Raw genomic sequence first — 20,172 nt, forward strand, 5'->3', positions numbered from 1 at the left:
TGAAACCAAATGGACCGTATACAAATGAAACCAAATGGACCCGTAAGGGTCCATTTGGTTTCATTTGTATACTGTCAGAGTTACATACTTGTAAAGTTCAAATTAGACCTCCCAAAAGGAACCCAGAGAGTCTAGTTTTTGTCAAGTAACTTGAAAAATAACCATAAAAACCAATGTGAAAAAGAATCGTGATAAAATCGTGTATCGTGATACAGCTTGGGAAAATATTGTGATATTGCATTTTTCCATATCGCCCACCCCTAGTTGTGTTCACAATGAACAGGTTAAACAACCCACAAAGCAGACCCAATTGTACTCAAGACCACATCCTGATGTTCACTTCAGAGGGTCCGATTACTATTGGAGTGTACATAGGCACGAGAAATAGCTGTGTCATGGGAGTCCATTTCAGAGGCTTCAAATGGGAGGAATGTTTTTGTGAATTGTGAAGACTGGCAGCGACTGCAGCAAAAGAGAAAATATACGTCTTTACATGCGTTACATTGTTTTGATTTGACTTTGATGTGTTTGTTCCAGGGTTCCCACACATCTTTACCAATTAGGCCTAATTTCCAAAACTTTTCCAGAATTTTCTCAACCTTTGCAGGCCGTGACCCGCGAAATAATCATATTTGAACTGGAGACCCCAGCACCATGACGAGCACTAAGAGTTGAGGACTTTTGTATAACACCGTTTATTGTGAAAATAGCCGATCTACATGCTCACAACGCCTCGCGTTGCGAGGCGTTGTGAGCATGTAGATCTGCTGTTTTCACAATTTCTGCCTCTAATATTTGACAATTTGGCCAATGTTTAATTTGTCATTTCAGAGGTATTAACAAAATCAATAACCAAAGACAATGCATAGCTATTTTTTCCAGGACCCTTGATCAATTCCAAAATCTTTCCAGGAAAAAATGTTTTTCTAATTTCAAAATAGTTCCAGGAATTTCATGACCATGGGAACCCTGTTGTTCCCTGCAGTAACCTTGAGATAATCACATATGGACTGGAAGTCCATGTTTACTTGTTTTCTGACCTGGTGGGCCAGCTAGGTCACATGGTCTCAAGAGGTCACATGTTCTTTTCATCAGGATGAAGGACAAATTGTTTTGTCGGAAATAGGGCTGCAAATATCCAATATTTTCTTTGCAATTGTCGTATTGATTACTTTTTCGATTCATCAAATAATTAGTTTTTATGTAAATATATCAATGTTGTCAGGTGGAAACCTTGTATCTCAGTTTCAAATGTGTAGGCCTACGTTCTTCCGCAAAGTAAAGCCCTGCTTTATCATACAAGGCCATCGCACAAAAGTAGCGAAAACAGCCGATCTACAAGCACACAACGCCTCGCGGTGCGAGGCGTTGTGTGCTTGTAGATCGGCTGCTTTCACTAGTTTAAATCATCTTTAAAATGATAAATGCAAAAGCGAACGGTTTTGGGAATACAAGGTTTTCACCCGACAACGACAATATAAATGAATAGATGAGAAAAAATGCGAATATATACGTGTATATATATATATATATATATAAAACTATTATTTAAATTTAGGCCTAGAATTATTGAATGCTTTAACCAGTGAAAAACTATTTTTGAAAAAGTCGTGAAAATGTGTGCAAATCTTTGAATATATGCATTTTTAAAGCGAACGTTTGTAACTCAAATTTTGCTTCTGGGGGGTCCCTGGAACTAAATATTTTGAGATAGGGGTCCGTGGCCAAATACATGAAAAAGTTTGAGAGCCACTGACATAGTAGTTCCATTTAAGTGAAAGGGACAATTTCTTTGATGATGGCTGGACAGATTGCTGACACCAGAAACAGGTTTTTCAAAAAATCTTAGAAGGATTCAAAAGACACTTATTTTTCAAAAATAGCAGATCTACAAGCTCGCAGCGCGGCACTCGGTGCCGCGCTGTGAGCTTGTATATCTGCTATTTTTCAATAGTTAAAGCATAAAATAATGATACACAATAATGTGTACCCGTTCTAAATGGGTTGACTGTTGCAGCCCTAGGTCGAAAACCTGATTTGACCTGGCTGTGATCATGCATTCTGCACGGTGAAACTGTTTTCCAAGCTACTGGCTGCTGTGCACACTTTCTCTTCTTTCTCTTCTTTACACAGAGCGTTCTCAGAGCGCTGCGCCTCCATGGTTTTCCTCATCTTGTCCACCATCCAGGGAGGGACAGAGAACGGCTTCAGTTCGTCTATTTTCAGCTCGGGACAGTCCCTGAAACACAACACACACATCACACACAATAATAAACAATTAGACCATTGGGTTATAATAAATTGCTTATACTAATAAAGTTACTTTATAAAATGTAACTTAAAATTCATTATCCCGCTTATTACCCGGCTACTAAATAAAATTAATAATTTGACTCAAAACTAAAAACAAAACAAAGTATATCCTTGTTTACGGCTGGAAGTGTTCCACAAGTGTGGCACTGGGCGTCCCCCCAGCGTGACACGGTCGCCTTGGAAAACAAGGAAGTGCTGATTAGATAGAATCCATTTTCTGATACGTCGTCTATTTCTCGCTTAAAATATTTTTAAAAACATTCTTGAGAGCAACGTTTAGTTCTAAATGTCGCTGTGTGTTTGTTTGTATGGCTGACATGTTGGATACAGCAAAAGATTCACGCAGTGCAGCTTGACTGCAGCAGGTGCTCTGAGTCTTTGATTAGGCAGCGGTCTGTTAGGCCGGCTACAGACCTAAAGGCACAAAAACGAGTGCGTGTCGTGTGGGGGAGGCGGGGGGCAGGCACAGCGCAATGCATTCCGGATGGGAGTCGAGTGGTTTGAAGTCGAGTGCGAGTCGTGTGGTGTTGTGTGGTTGCGTCCAACTTGCTCACGACTCGCACAGAGACAGTTGTAGGCGAGCACTGGGGAGCAGACAAGCTGCACTTGATGAGACAGAAGGCAGGGTTCAGCTGCCAACCAATAGGAGAGAACCACCGTTCTGCAGCGAAACTGGGCAGAGCACACTTGTAGTCCACTACACTACAGTGCGTTGAGCCTTCGGTCTGCAGTGATCATCGCGCTGTCTCTCCTCTTCCCTCGTTCTCCTGGCCATTTCAAGCCGCTTCTCCCTCCTTCTCCTTCTCCTCGCCACCAACACCGCCAATACAAGCGCCCTTTTGCGTCCTCTAAACAACATTTTGCCCAACAGGTGTCACCAAGCAGCAGCAGTACTGTCCACCGACGCCAACTCCAAAAAGACTACACGCTCGAAATCCACTTACACTTCCGCCTCTCGCTGGACGGCCCACGTCCGCAAAGCATTGTGGGAAATGTATTCTTTTTTGGAACAGACTTTCCAAACGGAACAGACTCGCACTGAACACAGAACGTTCCAGTCTGAGTGCGGCCTTCTAGAGCAGAGTGGTCTGTTATCCAGAAATAACAGACCACTGATTTCAGCAACTGACCAATCAGAATCAAGCATTCAAACAAGCCGGGTAATAAACATTGTTAATACACTGTTAATATATAAAATACACTTTAGTTTCTCTGTATACTTAGTAAGGCTGGGAGATATTAGGAAAACCTTTGATATTCGATAACGTTGTTGAATACCTAAAACAATTGCATTATATGTTTTTTAATGTTTTTCTGCTGTAGGTCCACTGCCTGCCTAACCTAGCCTGATACTTCAGTCCGCACATCACCACCCCCTGCTGGTGGGTGGTGTGTAGTGTGGACTGAACCTGGAGATATTTTATTTTATTTCAAGCGCGCCCAAAGAGCGGGCGCATTGAATGGGCCAATCAGGGTTGTATGCTTGGGGCACGTGGTTTGGCTGCTCCGGTCCCAGCCCCCTCCAAACAGAGCTCTTCTGCCCACGTCAGAGCAGTGTAGGCCCACGTGAGACTCACTCGTGGACTCTGATTGGTGTCCTCTGCCCACGTGAGAGTCTAGTGGACTCTGATTGGTCCGTGAAAACTGCCATGGCGGAGTCAGACTCGACTTGTATTATTTTAATAAACTATACAATAGTGCCGTTTCATCACGTTTTAATACCATTTTGCACTAACGTAAACATGCAGTCATATAATATGTTATGAGAAATAACATATTTTTGCAATGTCACGCCATGTCGCTGTCGCGTGTGTGTGTGTGTGTGTGTGTGTGTATGTGTGTGTGTGAGTGTGTGACGTCAATAGGCTTTAGCCCGCCCCCGCTGAAATAGAATGTCTGCTCGAAATCTCAGACTCTCTCCCCCCACGTAGTGTGGTGTGTTGAGTCGGACGCTTGCAGTCAGGCTATGCCTAACCCAGATAATGAATTGCATATCCATGATGCACGCACACTGCACAGTACACATAGAAGGGTTTTGTAGGTTTTATCTAAATAACCACACCTGGTGACAGATGGACTCTGCTTTTTTGCATGTGCTACGTGCATGCATAGTGTGTCTGTTAATTAATTTGACACATACACCAATACCTCATTTCAAGCAGTCTTCTTCAATATGTATACCTTTCATGTTGTTACCTCGATATCGATATATTACCCAGCCTTACTTAGTAGAGAATTATACTACTATAGTACTCTCTATATTGTAATCTAAGATCTTCTCTTATGGGGGTCCTGGTTTTCTTGCCAGGTCTATTATGTACCAATTCGGGGGTCCTCAACATAGATATAAAAAGCTAGATACCTCATTCGCCGCTGCAGTTCATTGGAGCGACCTGTATAAAAGGATTGGCGGAAGGGTGGAAGGCACGCTGCCACTCAAAGGGTCTACTGGCCAATCACAGCGTGTCTTTAACGGGAGTGCGTCATTGGCCTACCGAACGTCCCCTTCTGTGACGCACATGGAAGTGTGCTTCAGAATTCCGGAAGCTTGCCTTAAAAATTGCCAATCCTTTTTTTTACAGACGCCCCAGAGCCTGTCTATGGTCCAACACATTTGAGACACGCTGGTTTAGACAGTGAGAGGAGGTGCAGATCAGACCTACTTGTACTCATCAGCGCGAAATAGATCCTGAATGTCTTCTTCTATCAGCAAATAGGCCTGCCGACACACAGAGGGAAAATGATTGTTGTGCATGTTAGGGCATTCACCAAATATCCGAATATTCGAATATCAAAGTCACTATTCGACGTTGTTCACTAAAGTCGAATATTCGGTTATTATTTTTTTTTTTATAGTTTTCTCTTTAAAAAATATATAGCTTATAAAGCTTGGCTAGATAGGAAGTCATAAGAATGAGTTGTCAATGCCCCTGGTGGATGAATTTGTTAATGCTCTATACCAGGGGTTCTCAAACCTTTTTAGGCCGTGACCCCCAAAATAAACATTTTAACTGGGGACCCCCACCCTGACGAGCACTTGGAATTGTAGGTATTACATTTAATGTGACTCTGTTCCGCAGATAAATATTGTGAAAATAGCAGATCTACATGCTCACAACGGCCAGTCCTGTCGAATATTCGACTATTCGAATACTTTGAGGTTGAATATTTCGAATACAAAAAATCACTATTCGTGAATGCCCTAGTGCATGTTCACCATACCAGTAAAAAGGTTGTTTGATTCAAGGCACTCGGGTGGCGCATGGGTAAGGTTTCTGCATGTTTTGGAGTTTGAGATCCTCTGATGTGCATCAACACGACTGGATCAGCAGTTCTTGTGATGTCAGGGATCCCGCATATCCATATTTGGCAGTTGTAGTGAGCACCGCACACACTGGGTACTCTACAACGGGTACATTCTGCTCCCGACTTGCATCGCTCCCGAGTAGGCCGGTACCCATTGATTGTACTATCTAAAACATGATTAGTACAGTGCTAGCGGGTACCGCAATGGGTACTGGGCGGGGCATGCATTACCGACTTGCGTGGTCTCCAAGTTTAAATCATTTACAATCTCTCAGAGTGCAAGATGCAGGCTTTGAGGATCTACTGTTAAAGGACAACTTTGTTTTTTTACAACAAGGGTTCATATTTTAGATTGTAATTAGAGAAAAGAAAAGATACATTTATTAATTTACTGCTTTCTATTGTTTTAGTGATTTTAGTATTTTGATTTCAGTGGGTGGGGGCATGCGTACAAGTGGCTAAATATGTCTTTTTAGACACAATAAGCCGGCAATTTCTTTGTTACTATTTACATCAGCCTCCATAAGTCACATCTGCCCATGAAAGATTGTGGTGAATGCAGCTTATTTTGTCTAAAAAGACACATTTAGCCACTTGCATGCATGGCCCCAACCTGGGGGCATGCATGCAAATCAAAATCATTAAAATCACTAAAACGATAGAAAGAAGTAAATGAAAACATTTTAACACTCATCTTTTCTTTTCTCTAATGACCATCTAAAATATGAACCCTGGTTTAAAAAAAAAAGTTGTCCTTTAAAGCACATTTACAATGTTTGTGCATGTTAGGGCATTCACCAAATATCCGAATATTCGAATATCAAAGTCACTATTCGACGTTGTTCAAAAAAAAAAGTTGTCCTTTAAAGCACATTTACAAAAGTAGGCACTCATAAGAAGTACACATACAGAGTGCAAATACCAGCAGTATGTTCGCTCTTTAAGGTCAGTCCCAACTGACAGTGTGTTACGTTAGTAAGTTGTAGGTAACATTTACAAAGTTAGTCATGTGCCAGAAGCACTGTGTAAAGTTATAGCTAGAGAGCAACTTACCAGAGCATTACATGAGCAATTCAGGTACGATAAAAGAAAGTTATCTGAAGAAAACATTTTATATCTTAAACTTCTGAACAACAGACAGAAACGGGAAGTACTCACCATCTTTCCTCCAGTGGCTCTCATGTGCTGCCCCTCTGCCAGCCAATGTTTATCCTGAGCATCAGCTGCATACTGTTGTGCGCACGCACGTGTGCGCGCGCGCACACACACGCACACGCACACACACACACACACACACACACACACACAAATTAACCAACAGCCTGAGAGAACAGGAATGTCTTATCCCATTAAGACCTGCAAAATACAAATAGATGTGTGATATATCCTAAAGGTTTTCTGAAAAACCTATTTATCTGTGGTGCACAAAGTTTTTAATTATCAAAATATCGTGATCCAAGGAGCAACCTTTTTGACATGCAGTGCCATGTTTTCATTTGCTTGATAGTCAGCATGCCATGTCAACATGAAGTTTAGTTATGACACCACATCGAAACAAAATATGTCAAAATAAATCATTATGCTGGATGTAATTTGCATACAGATGTGAGGGAATTTAATGTAATTGACTAGAGTTTTTAAAATATAGTATTTTAAAATATAGTCCTCTCTCTCACACTTATGCCAGTGTACCAGTGATCACCTTCCCCTGTGCCAATGCTGGCACCCGTGCCTAAGGTTGCCTGCCCCTGCGCTAGACTGTCCACAGCCCTCCTCTGACACACTGGCCGAGTAGACAGAAACTGTATGGACTGTTGTTCCGAGTCATTGCGGTAATGTAACCCGTTATTCATTATTAATGTATGGACCATTGTTCAGAGTCATTAGAACAGGGATCAGCAACCTTTTTGAAATGAAGTGCCACGTTTTTATTTTCTAGATAGTCAGTGTGCGATGTCAACATACATTCTAATGACACCCCATCAAGAATTCGGACATGTTTTTGATTGTCAGGACCAGGGCACACAAGCGGAGTGGAGCGGTGACAAAAGTCGCTCCGCGCTCCAGAGGGCTCTTGTCCCACTCGCTCGTCACTCTGGCCGGCCACCGGGCCGCTCCGGTCCCCACCGCTCCGTCGCTCAACTTGATTTTCGCATCTCTCGCTCGCTCCACGCTCCGCTCAGGGTCGTCAATCAGAGTCAAAAAAGTAGTTTGCTACCATGTCCGAAACACTTTCTCCTTTGCCAGTGTGTTCCCAACACAAATGCCTGCGGTAACGTGAGCCTCGGCTTTGATGGAGACTTGGAGAGCTGTCCACTCGCCACTGTTTTGTTGGAAACATGCGGCGCGCGGCCCCAACAGGATCGGCTCGGAGACGAGGAGGGTCGGCGCTCAGACCCATTATAAAGGTCGCTCGCTCGCGCTCAACTAAAAAACGTCTCGCTCCGCTCCCTGCTCCGCTCGCGCTCCACTCCGCTTGTATGCCCTGGTCAGGACATAGTTATAATGATCATGACTCAAGCAATAACCCACCTATCTCCCCGACTCCTTCCCCAGTAAAAGTTCAGGGTTTTAATGAATGTAGAATTATGTGCAGGATGTACTTTGTGCAAGTTAAGCGACTTAATTGAATTGACCACTTTTAAAACGATATTTGATTTTAAAATAAAATTCCACTCTCACACTTCTGCCAGTGTGACATTGATCACCCTCCCCTGTGCCAATGTTGGCACCCGTGCCTAAGGTTGCCTACCCCTGCATTAAAGAAATGTAAGCTGCTATTAACATAGAGTGTGTGTGTGTGTGTGTGTGTTCAGTTTACCTTAAACAGATCAGCGTGTTTGATGTAGATTCGTCCTCTAGTCCCACCCATCCCCAACGCCCTGCAGACCACAACGTTTACAATCATATTCAAATCAACCACAACAACGACGATACCTTTTATTCCTACGACACATTTCATAAACCATGGTGATACCAAGTGTTTGACATATTATAGCATGAAGCAACATTAAAAGCCACACAATTCAAGACGTTGCATCCCTAAATAAACATAATACTGTACTGCAGTAATAGTAGTACTATACTGTAGTGTAGGTCAGGGGTTGCCGCACTTTTTTGTCTCAGGGCACCCCATAAATATTTTTTTAATCCAAGGCACCCTTACATTATAATTTTCACTCCCAGCACCTTATATTTATTGCATATTGTCGTTGTCGGATGGAAACCTTGTTTGTCCAAAACTGTTTGTTTGTATTTATCATCTATAAAATGTACTAAACTAGTGAAAACAGCAGATCTACTAGCTTTGTGCGACAGTCTTGTATGATGAAGCAGGGCTTTGCTTTACCAAAAGACGTACACATTTGAAACTTGGAGATACAAGGTTTCTGCCCGACAGTGATGATATTTTAGTGATTATGTTGCGAGGAAAATGTTGAGATAATAGCCATTTTGGTTAGAACTGACTGAAAATAACTTACTTTACTTTACTTACTTTAACTTTGTACTTCAAGTTTAAAATTATACTCAATTTTTTTCAAGTGTCCTAATAAATTCCAAATATTATCAAATTATCTCGCGGCACCCCTGGACTGGCATCACAGCACCCCAGGATGCCCCGTCACCCCCTTTGAAAACCCCTTGTGTAGGTGTGTTATTGCGACCGTAGGTCGCAGTTACTTGCACACTATCCAAACCTCCACCGGCTGTCCCTCCGTCACTCCCTCCGTCACTCTGTCACACGTCACACGTCACACTTTTGCCCTGCTCATATCTCTGCAACCGTTGCCCCGATCCATGCCAGATTTTGCACACACACTCCTTGCCTGCCAAACTACAACCTCCAAGGACCCCCGGAGTTTCGGGGACCCCCAGGTCCCTGGGGGACCCCCAGGTGTAAAAAATTACCAAATGTGCAAAAATGACCAAATGACCACCCCAACGGGGCTGCTCTCTCTGTGTCACACACACACACACACACACACACACACACTCTCTCTCTCTCTCTCTCAAACATAATGTGTGACCTGCCAAGTGGCAAGGAATGTTGCCACTGTCCTCTCTCTCACACACACACACACACACACACACACACACACACACACACACACACACACACACACACACACACACACACACACACACACACACACACACACACACACACACACACACACACACACACACACACACACACACACACACACACACACACACACACACCAGGGAGTCCAGGAAGGATGAGCCTCCATGCTTAAATAAACAGACCTGGGTCCACTATCAAGATCTGCCTGTGGGTGTGTCTACTTTTAGCAGGAGAGCTTGCTAAGTATAACTTCAAATTGAGTTGTTCTACTTTCAATTTTCTTTATTGGGCTAGACATTTTCGTTTTCTTTTTTGCAACTATTTTTAAAGAAACAAATCTATGTTGCATTATTAAGAATTGAGTCTCCTTTTTTTTTTACATGCCATTTTTGTACATGTCTCCATTCAATAAAACTTAACTGAGTTCATTGTCTTGAGTTAAATTGCTGAAAGTAGGCCTGCCTAATACAAGTGTAACTATACACGCTGAAACTCTGGAGTGTCAGGTGATCATTGCTGAAACCTCAGAACAATAGCCACATATTAGCAACCATAAATACAGATGCCCACCCTTTAGCTAACAGAAACTGCTTTTGTAAATGCTGGAATGTTAAAAAGGTCATCTCTTTCACTTTCAATTGTATACATTAGCTATTGTTCATAACTACACAGTCATGTCATCAAAATGCATCTGTCCCATCTAGCGCCACCATCTGGCTGATTTTTAAAAAACACATTTTTGGACACTGCTCCTACAGAATTTGCCCTAAAATCACACAAACCACTACACAGTATCTCTACAGTCACCCTGCTCCTACAGATTTTGCCCTAAAATCATGCACACCAGTACACAGTATCTCTACAGTCATGTAATCACAACGCATCTGTCCCATCTAGCGCCACCATCAGGACCATTTTGCACAAACTACTTTTTGGCCTATTTATGGAGATAAGCGACCAACGGTCGCTTATCTCCCGATTAGGGAGTCTTACTGGTTACAGTAATGGCTGCGACCGTAGGTCGCATTTACTATCAAACCCTGCACAAAGTGTAAGTCAGTCCGTCAGTCTGTCTGTCAGTCTGTCTGTCACACCTCACATGTCACACTCTTGCCCTGCTCATATCTCCGCAACCGTTGCCCCGATCCATGCCAAATTTTGCACACACGTTCCTTACCTGCCAAACTACAACCTCCAAGGACCCCCGGAGCTCCAGGGACCCCCAGGTCCCTGGGGGACCCCCATTTGTAAAAAATGACCAAATGTGCTAAACTGACCAAATGACCACCCCAACGGGGCTGCTCACGGGGAATTCCCGGGGACCACCCACTCCTGGTGCTCCAGAACGGATGCAAAAGTGGTGGCGCCCCCAGTGGAGGACCCCCTACACTGCAGCTCACATAAAATGCCGTAACTCCGGCTAGGAGCGACCGGGACAGCCGGGGCCGGTACCTATTCGTCCGCCTTGCCGGCACGGAGACCCCACCCCTCATTTCTCACATGGCCCTCTTCTAGCGCCACCATGAGGCCGATTCTTGCAAAACACATTTTTGGACACTGCTCCTACAATTTTTGCCCTAAAATCACGTAAATCGGTACACAGTATGTCTACACTCATCCCATCAACATGAATCTCTCCCATATAGCGCTACCTCCAGGCCAAATTTTAAAAACACATTTTTGGACACTGCTCCTACAGATTTTGCCCTAAAATCACGAAAATCACTACACAGTATGTCTACACTCATGTCATCAACATGGATCAGGAAGATTTTGGCAAAACACATTTTTGCCCTATTTGTGGAGATAAGTGACCTATGGTCGCTTATCTCCCGATTAGGGAGCCTTACTGGTAGTAGTAGTACTAATATAAGAACATGCATTGCTACAGTAGTAGTAGTTGTGCTAATAGTAGTAGTTTGACTTACTTGTTAGCTCGAGATCCAAGGACAAATGTGCTGCTGTCAATCAGTCTGGATGGATCCCACTATGACATATGAATACAATCAAACATCAAACATATAATTTTCCGAATGTCTGTCTGAGTGTCTGTCCGAGCGTTTCTCCTCGGTGGCTGGAGCAATTGATCTGAATCCGCATCACCATTAGCATAGGAACACACCTGACATAACTGCGAAGCCCGTTTGTCACGTTCACAAATCGTATGCTGCTGTATATTAGCAATTTTATTGTGTATCTTTTCTGCATCTAGCATGAGGCATATCTAATTCTGCACCATATCTATTCTGCATCTAGCATGAGGCAACATTTTTAACAATTTTTAACTCTATAGCCATTAAACGAAACCGGTATTTCTTACATTGGTGCTCCTACATATTATACACACTGCACATAATTTCGGAGCTCATAAGGGCTAGTAACTACTAAATAACAAGATAGTTACATTACCCCTCCACTTTTCATTATTTTAAACAGATTACATGTAATGTGATGACAGTAGAAATGTTTAAATTACCTTTGGGCCTTCTCTCTTAACAGATTCTGATGCCTTTGGTTTGGCTCTGAAGAAACAAGACAATTTCTTACATGAAATGCAACCCATTTAGTTGATTATAAAGAAATAGAAATGACAGCGTAACAAAGAATAATAAAAAAAATACAACAAAATAAATGTGAAAAAAATATTTGTATAAAAGTTCAATCAATCTGAAAATGTATTATTACAACAACTGCTAAGAAAACGATGGATAGTTGACACTTGACAGCCCTACGTAGGGAGACTCACGGGGTCGTGAAGGGGGGTCTGTCGTGGGAAGCATTCTGACCAGCAGGACGACCTTTCCTCTGGAAACACAACACGTCTTCGTTAAATTACAGTCTTTTAAATACTGTATATATTTGAGGTGCAACTGTAAATCAAACTAATCAATTTAATCGATTATAAAAAAGAAAAAGCATAATCACTTCCAATTAAAAAAAATGGGTCGGGGGGGATATTAGATTTAGTTTGTTTAAAATCACCAAGTCATCGTCAAGTTGATCTTATCTTAGATTATCGCTATTTTTGTGCAGCACTGTACATAACTGTACTATAAAATAGTGTCAATTGTCATTTCAGGTCTGCCTTGATATATCCGGGGAAAACTAATTAAAAACACACTTCTTGATTAATCAAATTAATTAAGTAATCTAGTTGCAGCCCTAGCATACATACACACATACTGAATACACCATTAAGACTCCCTAATCGGGAGATGAGGTGTGTAACGTCCACACGTACCTTCTTTTGAACTGGACTTCCTCTCTGACTGTCTTCATCTGTCTGTCTGTCCGTCTGTCTGGCCCTCTGGGGAACAGGACAATGTTTAAATGTTCAGTATATCTGTCTGTCTGTCTGTCTGTCTGTCAGGACAATGTTTAATGTTTTTTTTTATTTTATTTTTTATTATTTATTTATTTATTTTCACTTGCAAGAGAATTAAACACTGTTTACAAAGATTCAATAAAAATGAGAAGAAGTGGCATTCTCTGGTAATGTTAGTACATTTATAAAATTACATAAATGTAGATCATAAATCTTTTACAAATAAAACGTTAATAGACAAAACAAAACAAGCTAAAAGAACATTATAGATAATGTAAAACATAAATGAAACTTCACTAAATAAAACTACTTCAAATAGCCGATCTACATCGACACGTTGTGAGCTTGTAGATCAGCTATTTGAACTATTTAAAAATGTTTTTCAAAATAGTAAAAAGTAAAAAAAAAAAAAGAAAAAGCAAAGAGGTTTAGGGGTTTAGTATGGACGAAAATAGGGCCCTATATCAGGGGTTCCCAAACGGAAAATACAGCGAATATTCTGGCCCCAAACCATCTCCAATCAACACCTTCATAGCCTGTGTAAACAGGAAAACATGGCTACCATCCTCATGAGAAGCCAGTGGAAATGGATTGGGCATGTAATTCGTGGAGAACAGGACAACATCAGCCAAACTGCCCTTCACTCGACACCCGACGGGGGGACTGCCCCATAGGTCGAACCCCCGTTGGGTCGAACAGCGTCGGCAGGTTAGATAATCACCCGCGAGCGTCGGCAAGTTAGATAATCACCCGCGTCACCGTTACTGAGGTTAGGTTTAGGTTTAGGGTTAGAGTTAGGCATAGTTTTACTAAGGTTAGGATTAGGGTTTGGGTTAGAGTTTGGTGGTCGATCCAAAGGGTGTTCGACCTAATGACATGTTACCACCAGACGGCAAACGTAAGAGAGGCCGACACAAGAACACCTGGCGTAGGACAGTGGAAGGAGAGCTGAAGACCCTGCATCACACCTGGGGTTATATATATATGAAGACACTGGCCCAGAACCGACAGGAGTGGAGATCCTTTGTTGCTGCCCTACATGCCAGCCGGCATAAAGGGCAGTAAGTGATAATGATAATGATGATGAATACCTACTCCTCCCGCGGGGGAAATTCAGATATCGCAGCCCAACCCAGCTGCTTTTTTTTTATCAGCTTTAACCCAGCTGAACTCAACCCAGTGATGCCCACAAGGAGCGCATGGGGGAAGGGGAGCAGTGGTAGCTGGAGTGGGGAATCGTACCTGCGACCTCTGGGGCCTCCGGAGTCCTAGGTGTGGACACTAACCACTCAGCCACCACAGCCACCAAGTAAGGCTGCTACAATGTCAGAGGAGCCCGAACAAAGGTATTTTCTTTTTTTAATCATAAAGAAATTTGGACCTTGAGTGTGGTTGTAACTTGTACCTTAACGCCGATATCTGGTGGTCTGGAGATCTTGGTCTCAGGTTCTGGGAAAAGCTGCTTCGCCTGGAAAGAACAATGGAAACCATGGAAGAATCATTCCTCCCATTCAAAAAGGTTATAGAATGAGCTCATTTTTCTCTGTGCTCAGCATTCAATCACATTTACATGTTTACAATTGTTTCAAAAAGCATGAGCCCCTGCAATCGATAGATTTTAGAATATTTATTAGACAGTCCTAGGTTTTCAAGCTATTACTACAGTCCGATTCTAAAGGCCTGATTATACTTGTTATACGTCTCCGGACAACATGGTTCTGTGTAGAACAATTTGGTGTCTTCAAGAGCAACACGAGCTGCATTCAATACAAGACACAATCTACACTTCTTAATCCGATTTTTATTATGATATGCTTGTGATTCCAATGAATAAAAGTGCCACTGAACATCACTTCAAGATCAAATTCTTTATTGCAGTATTTCCCAAACTCTTTTCTTACATCCGATAACCCAATTGCAATGTATTTCCTCGTGTTCCCAATGCGCAAATCTATTGAACACCGAGATGTGGGCGTGGCCTTGCAAAAATGGGTCCGGAAATGCATGGGAAAACAGAAAAATATTGCAACATAATCACTAAAATATTGTCACTGTCGGGCAGAAACCTCATATCTCCAAGTTTCAAATGTGTACGTCTTTTGATAAAGCAAAGCTCTGCTTCATCATACAAGACTGTCGCACAAAACTAGTGAAAACAGCCGATCTACAAGCACACAACGCCTCACGATGCGAGGCGTTGTGTGCTTGTAGATCGGCTGTTTTCACTAGTTTAGTACATTTTTTAGATGATAAATAGAAATCAAAAGGTTTTGGACATACAAGTTTCCACCCGACGACGACGATATGCTATAAATATATAAAGGTGCTGGGAGTGAAAATTATAATGTAGGGGTGCCTCGGATTAAAAAAAATATTTATGGGGTGCCCTGAGACACAAAAGTTTGGGAACCCCTGCTCTAGTGGGGTCAACAATAAAATAAATACCTATTATTCTACATTCTAATACCAGGTAGGGGTTCCGGGTGTTACGTACATGTTCCAGAAGGTTCCTGCAGGTGTCTTTGATCAGATGATCGGTGTGAACCTCATCTCCAACGTTCTCCTTCACGTTCTCTGCAGCTTTCTCAAAGAACTGCCACAAAACAACAACAACAACAACGTCAATACAACTACAATCAATGTCAAATCATTCAAAACACGGGTAAACGGACACCGTTTCTTGTCAGGTCCAGGAACCACTGGGCTGTCATGATTATTGCATTATACATGACGATTATTTTTCTCTCAAATAATTGCGATAAACGATTTAATTGTGTTTTTGTTGTTGACAATTAGATTTCAGTTTGGCTTTTAGGCTTTGAAGATATGACACATAACCTAAATATACAAAGAAATGACTGACATATTTGACAACTTTGTACTTAAACAAGAATTGACACAGTCAATATATAAGCTGGTCAGATGTGGGTTAAAAAGACGGGGAGGTTGTCTATGTACAATGAGTGGGGGCAGAACACAGATATAATAAGACATCTAATACAGGTAATGGTTCATAGTTGTTTTTTGATTGAAAGAGTTAGAATTTCCCCCCATTGATTCTGGATGGGGATCCAAATGCATGGTCTTGGTTGGGGAGTCAAGTGGAAATAGCCGATCTACAAGCTCACAACGCGTCGCATCGCGACGCGTTGTGAGCTTGCAGATCGGCTATTTCCACTACTTTTTTAAAGTGTCTGTAACTATATTAACATTTCTCAACAACAATTATGACGATTATGCAAAATAATTGCGATTACCTCAAATAATTGCAATTAGACGATTATTATGTAATAATTGTGACAGCCCTAACCAGGGGTCCAAATCAACCAAAATCACTGGTCAAGGACTATGAGTCTACTTTTAATGGTATCGATTGCATGACGTCGATACTATCGGGTATCGGTTTACGCAAAAACGAACGATACCTCGTTTCGATATTCTGGAACGCACCCCTGGCCGGTCGCATCTGTAACAGTTGGGCTACTGAGAGTTTAATGACTGCTTTAGTAGGCTACACTCGTTACTGTGGAAAATAGCCGACAATAGCCTATAATGTTTATTATTATGATGATTATCCAACGTCTATACTCTCCGCTCCGCCACACTGTGTGATCATCATCATCACCTCTGCTCTACCGCAGCGGTAGAGCAGTTAAACTTAAATAAAAAGTATCGAAAATGGTACCGAAAAAGGTATCGTATCGATTCAAAGGTGAACGATACCCATCCCTAGTCATGGGTCAGGCTCTACCTGCAGGTATTTCTTGTAAACATTCATGATGTCCTGGTTGAAGCTGGGCTGAATCACTGCTCTCAACAGGTCCATGGAGATGACGGGATCTGTGTAACTACACACACACACACACACACACACACACACACACACACACACACACACACACACACACACACCACACACACACACACACACACACACACACGACACAAGACATCAGGTCATCTATCTCAGGCATATGCTACACGGAGCTGGATATTTCATATATCCCGGTTTTTCAGATATCCACATAGAAAAATATCTAGGTCCACTCGGAGCTGGATATTTCATATATCCCGGTTTTTCAGATATCCACATAGAAAAATATCTAGGTCTACACGACGAAGATATCTAGGTCTAACAAGCACACACACAGTAAAGTCTTCAGAGATATCCGGGTTCCCTGTCTACTAGGGGTGTGAAAGAATATTCTATATTCGAATATTCCTTCGAATGTTAACAATAAAAGAATATTCGAAAGTAAAAAATTGAGCTTCGAATTAATTTATATTTAATTAAAACAAATCTGCCGCACTTCTCGCGAGATTCTGGGCGCATGTAACGTTAAAAGGTGGCTGGTCTCGCAAGGCAGAAGTCTCCATTCGCCGCTGCAAAAGTGGGCTGATCTACAAGTCCACAATGCGTCGCTGATCCAATACGTTGTGGGCTTGTAAATTAAGGGTGCATATTTAGCGACACCGTCATACAGCGAAGAATAAACCTCCTGCTGCTTAACTTTCCCTTCACACTGTCACTGACCGCCTCGCAGTGCACACACAGTGCTTTGCTCACGTTGATTCAGAATGTTTAACGAGTCAAGCTGAAACGGGCGACTCATTTGGTAGTGAGTGACGGGAAGGCACACAACGAGACTTCTCCACCGAAAACACAATATAAAAAAGCATGGATTTCTTCTCTCACCGAGTCAGTCTCCCCGCACGCAGCCACGTATGGTAAAACTCCCTCCGTCACTCACACTGCTCTTGTAGACTACCTAATTTGGTTCAAACCAAAACATAATCCATTGGTGTGATTATAATTGCTCGTTTCATGTCGTGGCTGTTCCAACTCCATAACAGCTGCTGTGACGCTTCGCAACGACGATGCGATGCTGGCAGCTGCTCTTGCTTTTACCAACGCCAGGCACGTGTACACAGACATCAAACAGGGCTTGAGCCCCTGCCCTTTTAAGAGAGAATTGTCCACCAAAATGCCCTTTTAGAAATGTCAGCCCCTGCCTCTCTTAACATTCCTTGCACGTCCCTGACCAACGCGGACCTGCACGACCGCCAGTAAAGCGATAGAAGCGACTGTTTACAGTTTACAGTTTAGGCATTTAGCAGACGCTTTTAATCCAAAGCGACTTACAATAAGCAGATAACACATCACAATAATAAACAAGATAATATGTCAGTACACCAACAGCAATATAACAATGCAAATAAAAGACATAATTAAAGAAAAAGGTTTCTAAAAAAAAAAAAAAAAGTTTAGAATAAACAGCTACGAAGTGCCAATGCTTCCAATTATTAGAATTATTAGAATATTCGAATGTATTCAAATCAACGGTGGATTTTAGAGGGAATATTCGAATGCTATTTTTGGCAAATTTTGACAGCCCTACTGTCTACACGGATCCAGTGAATCGGATCTTTTTCAATCTCTCCACGTATTTATCCGGTTTAAAAAATATCCAGCTTCGCAGCCGAAATATCCAGCTTCGTGTGGCTGCAAGCCCCAATCGCATAAAAAAAATGTCTAGCTTCAGAAATATCCAGCTCTGTGTAGCCGGTGCCTCACTGTTCCAAGCTGTTAACTCGCTTTCCTTTGGGGTGAAATGTGTTCCTTTACTTAACACTGACCTGACAGTCATGTGAGAACGTCGCCCGCGGCGCTGGACCTGGCGGTGTTTTATCATCAGATTCCATGGGTTCTAGAACGCACACACACACACACACACACACACACACACACACACACACACACACACACACACACACACACACACACACACACACACATTTGTAGGAGTACAGCTAAACAGTATAGTATAGGACAGTGGTTCTCAACCTGTGGGTCGGGACCCCCAGTGGGGTCCCAAAATTATTTTGGGGGGTCCCCAGATGATTAACTTCATGTGCAACATTGTTTTCTCACTCAACAGTAAACAAACCAACATAAGGTTTAAGTGTACTATAGAGGGTATCTGCACATTTCTAAAGTGACAATTTAAGGACTTTTTAACACCTCTAAGTTGAAAGAAAGAATTACCTACGTTTCACTCTGTACTTAGTCTGCTCTTTTCCCCCTCTACACCAAACCCCTTGTTGTGAGCTTGTAGATCTGCTATTTTTGGCTAAAGGAAAAAAGTTTCAATCACACAAAGATTTGGAGGACCCCCTAAGGCAGTGCTTGTCAAATGGGAGTACGTGTACCCCTAGGGGTACGCAGAGGAACTACAGGGGGTACTTGAGAGAAAATGGAAAATGTAAACATTTATTTTGTTCAATGATAAAACATTGGGTTAAAGCTCTGTAAAGCTTTTAACCCAATTAAGTAAAAATGTTGACTTTTACTGAATAGAAAACCGTCCCTTATTTGCAACATATTGACGTAAAAACTGGACTTTTATGATGTTAGTATTTTCTAATCAAAATTGTTGTCGATTAAAGGGGGTACTTGGAATCAGCAATCAGGAAAAAGGGGTACTCAAGCCTTTTGATTGATTGATTGAAGACTTTATTAGAAGTTTGCATAGGAAAGGTACAGTTTCATGACGGTACAGTTCACTGGTACAAGGTCTACTAAAAGGAGATCCTAGAAAAGACTAAGCCTATTTCCACAGGAAACCATTTACGTATCTCATATAATAAGCCCATTGAGAAACACTGCCCTAGGGGTCCCGGACCCCCTGTTGAAGACCCCTGATGTAGCGTAATGTTAGTACCTTGGTGGTCTGTTCTTCTGCCTCCATCCAGTCTCTCTCTGTGCGCTGTGCTCCCATGATGAAAGGCTAAGGTCTCCTAAACAACACAAACAGTGGATCTACCGATATGGAAGCCGATCATTGATCAATAAGTATGAAAAACGTGATCTTTTGACACCCGGATTGAGCGATAAAACTGAACCGAAGCCCGTGCCTGGCCGTCGTTTGGCAGGGAAACAACAACCGTAAAGAAAGGAAATAAATAACAAATAAACAACACTTCCGCCCTGGCACACCGCTTCCGGACTACACAGGAAGAGTGCCAGGAACGCGTGCGCACTCATGGGTGGGCGTGATCGTCAGAGATCAACCCAAAACCTAGTCTCGCATAGCCAGACAACTATGCCACAATCTCTGAATGCTCCCGACCGGATCAAACC

The 20,172-nt window shown here is 42.3% G+C and overlaps 1 protein-coding gene across 1 annotated transcript; it reads right to left on the minus strand.

Moving 5' to 3' along the window:
- Positions 1-1,438: 1,438 nt before the first annotated feature.
- On the minus strand, positions 1,439-20,013 carry LOC308280552 (deoxynucleotidyltransferase terminal-interacting protein 1-like). Its single transcript, XM_080720879.1, has 13 exons — positions 19,754-20,013; positions 18,669-18,739; positions 16,783-16,879; positions 15,526-15,624; positions 14,437-14,499; positions 12,948-13,013; positions 12,453-12,511; positions 12,183-12,228; positions 11,635-11,693; positions 8,441-8,501; positions 6,778-6,849; positions 4,977-5,032; positions 1,439-2,239 (listed from the first exon to the last, which is right to left on the minus strand). Exons 1-13 carry the CDS (start codon positions 19,808-19,810, stop codon positions 2,053-2,055), a joined length of 993 nt encoding a protein of 330 aa, XP_080577005.1. The 5' UTR covers positions 19,811-20,013; the 3' UTR covers positions 1,439-2,052.
- Between the last annotated feature and the right edge of the window lie 159 nt (positions 20,014-20,172).

Source organism: Nannobrachium achirus (genome assembly GCF_963921795.1).
Source record: "Nannobrachium achirus genome assembly, chromosome: 24".
In the NCBI taxonomy this organism is placed as follows: domain Eukaryota; kingdom Metazoa; phylum Chordata; class Actinopteri; order Myctophiformes; family Myctophidae; genus Nannobrachium; species Nannobrachium achirus.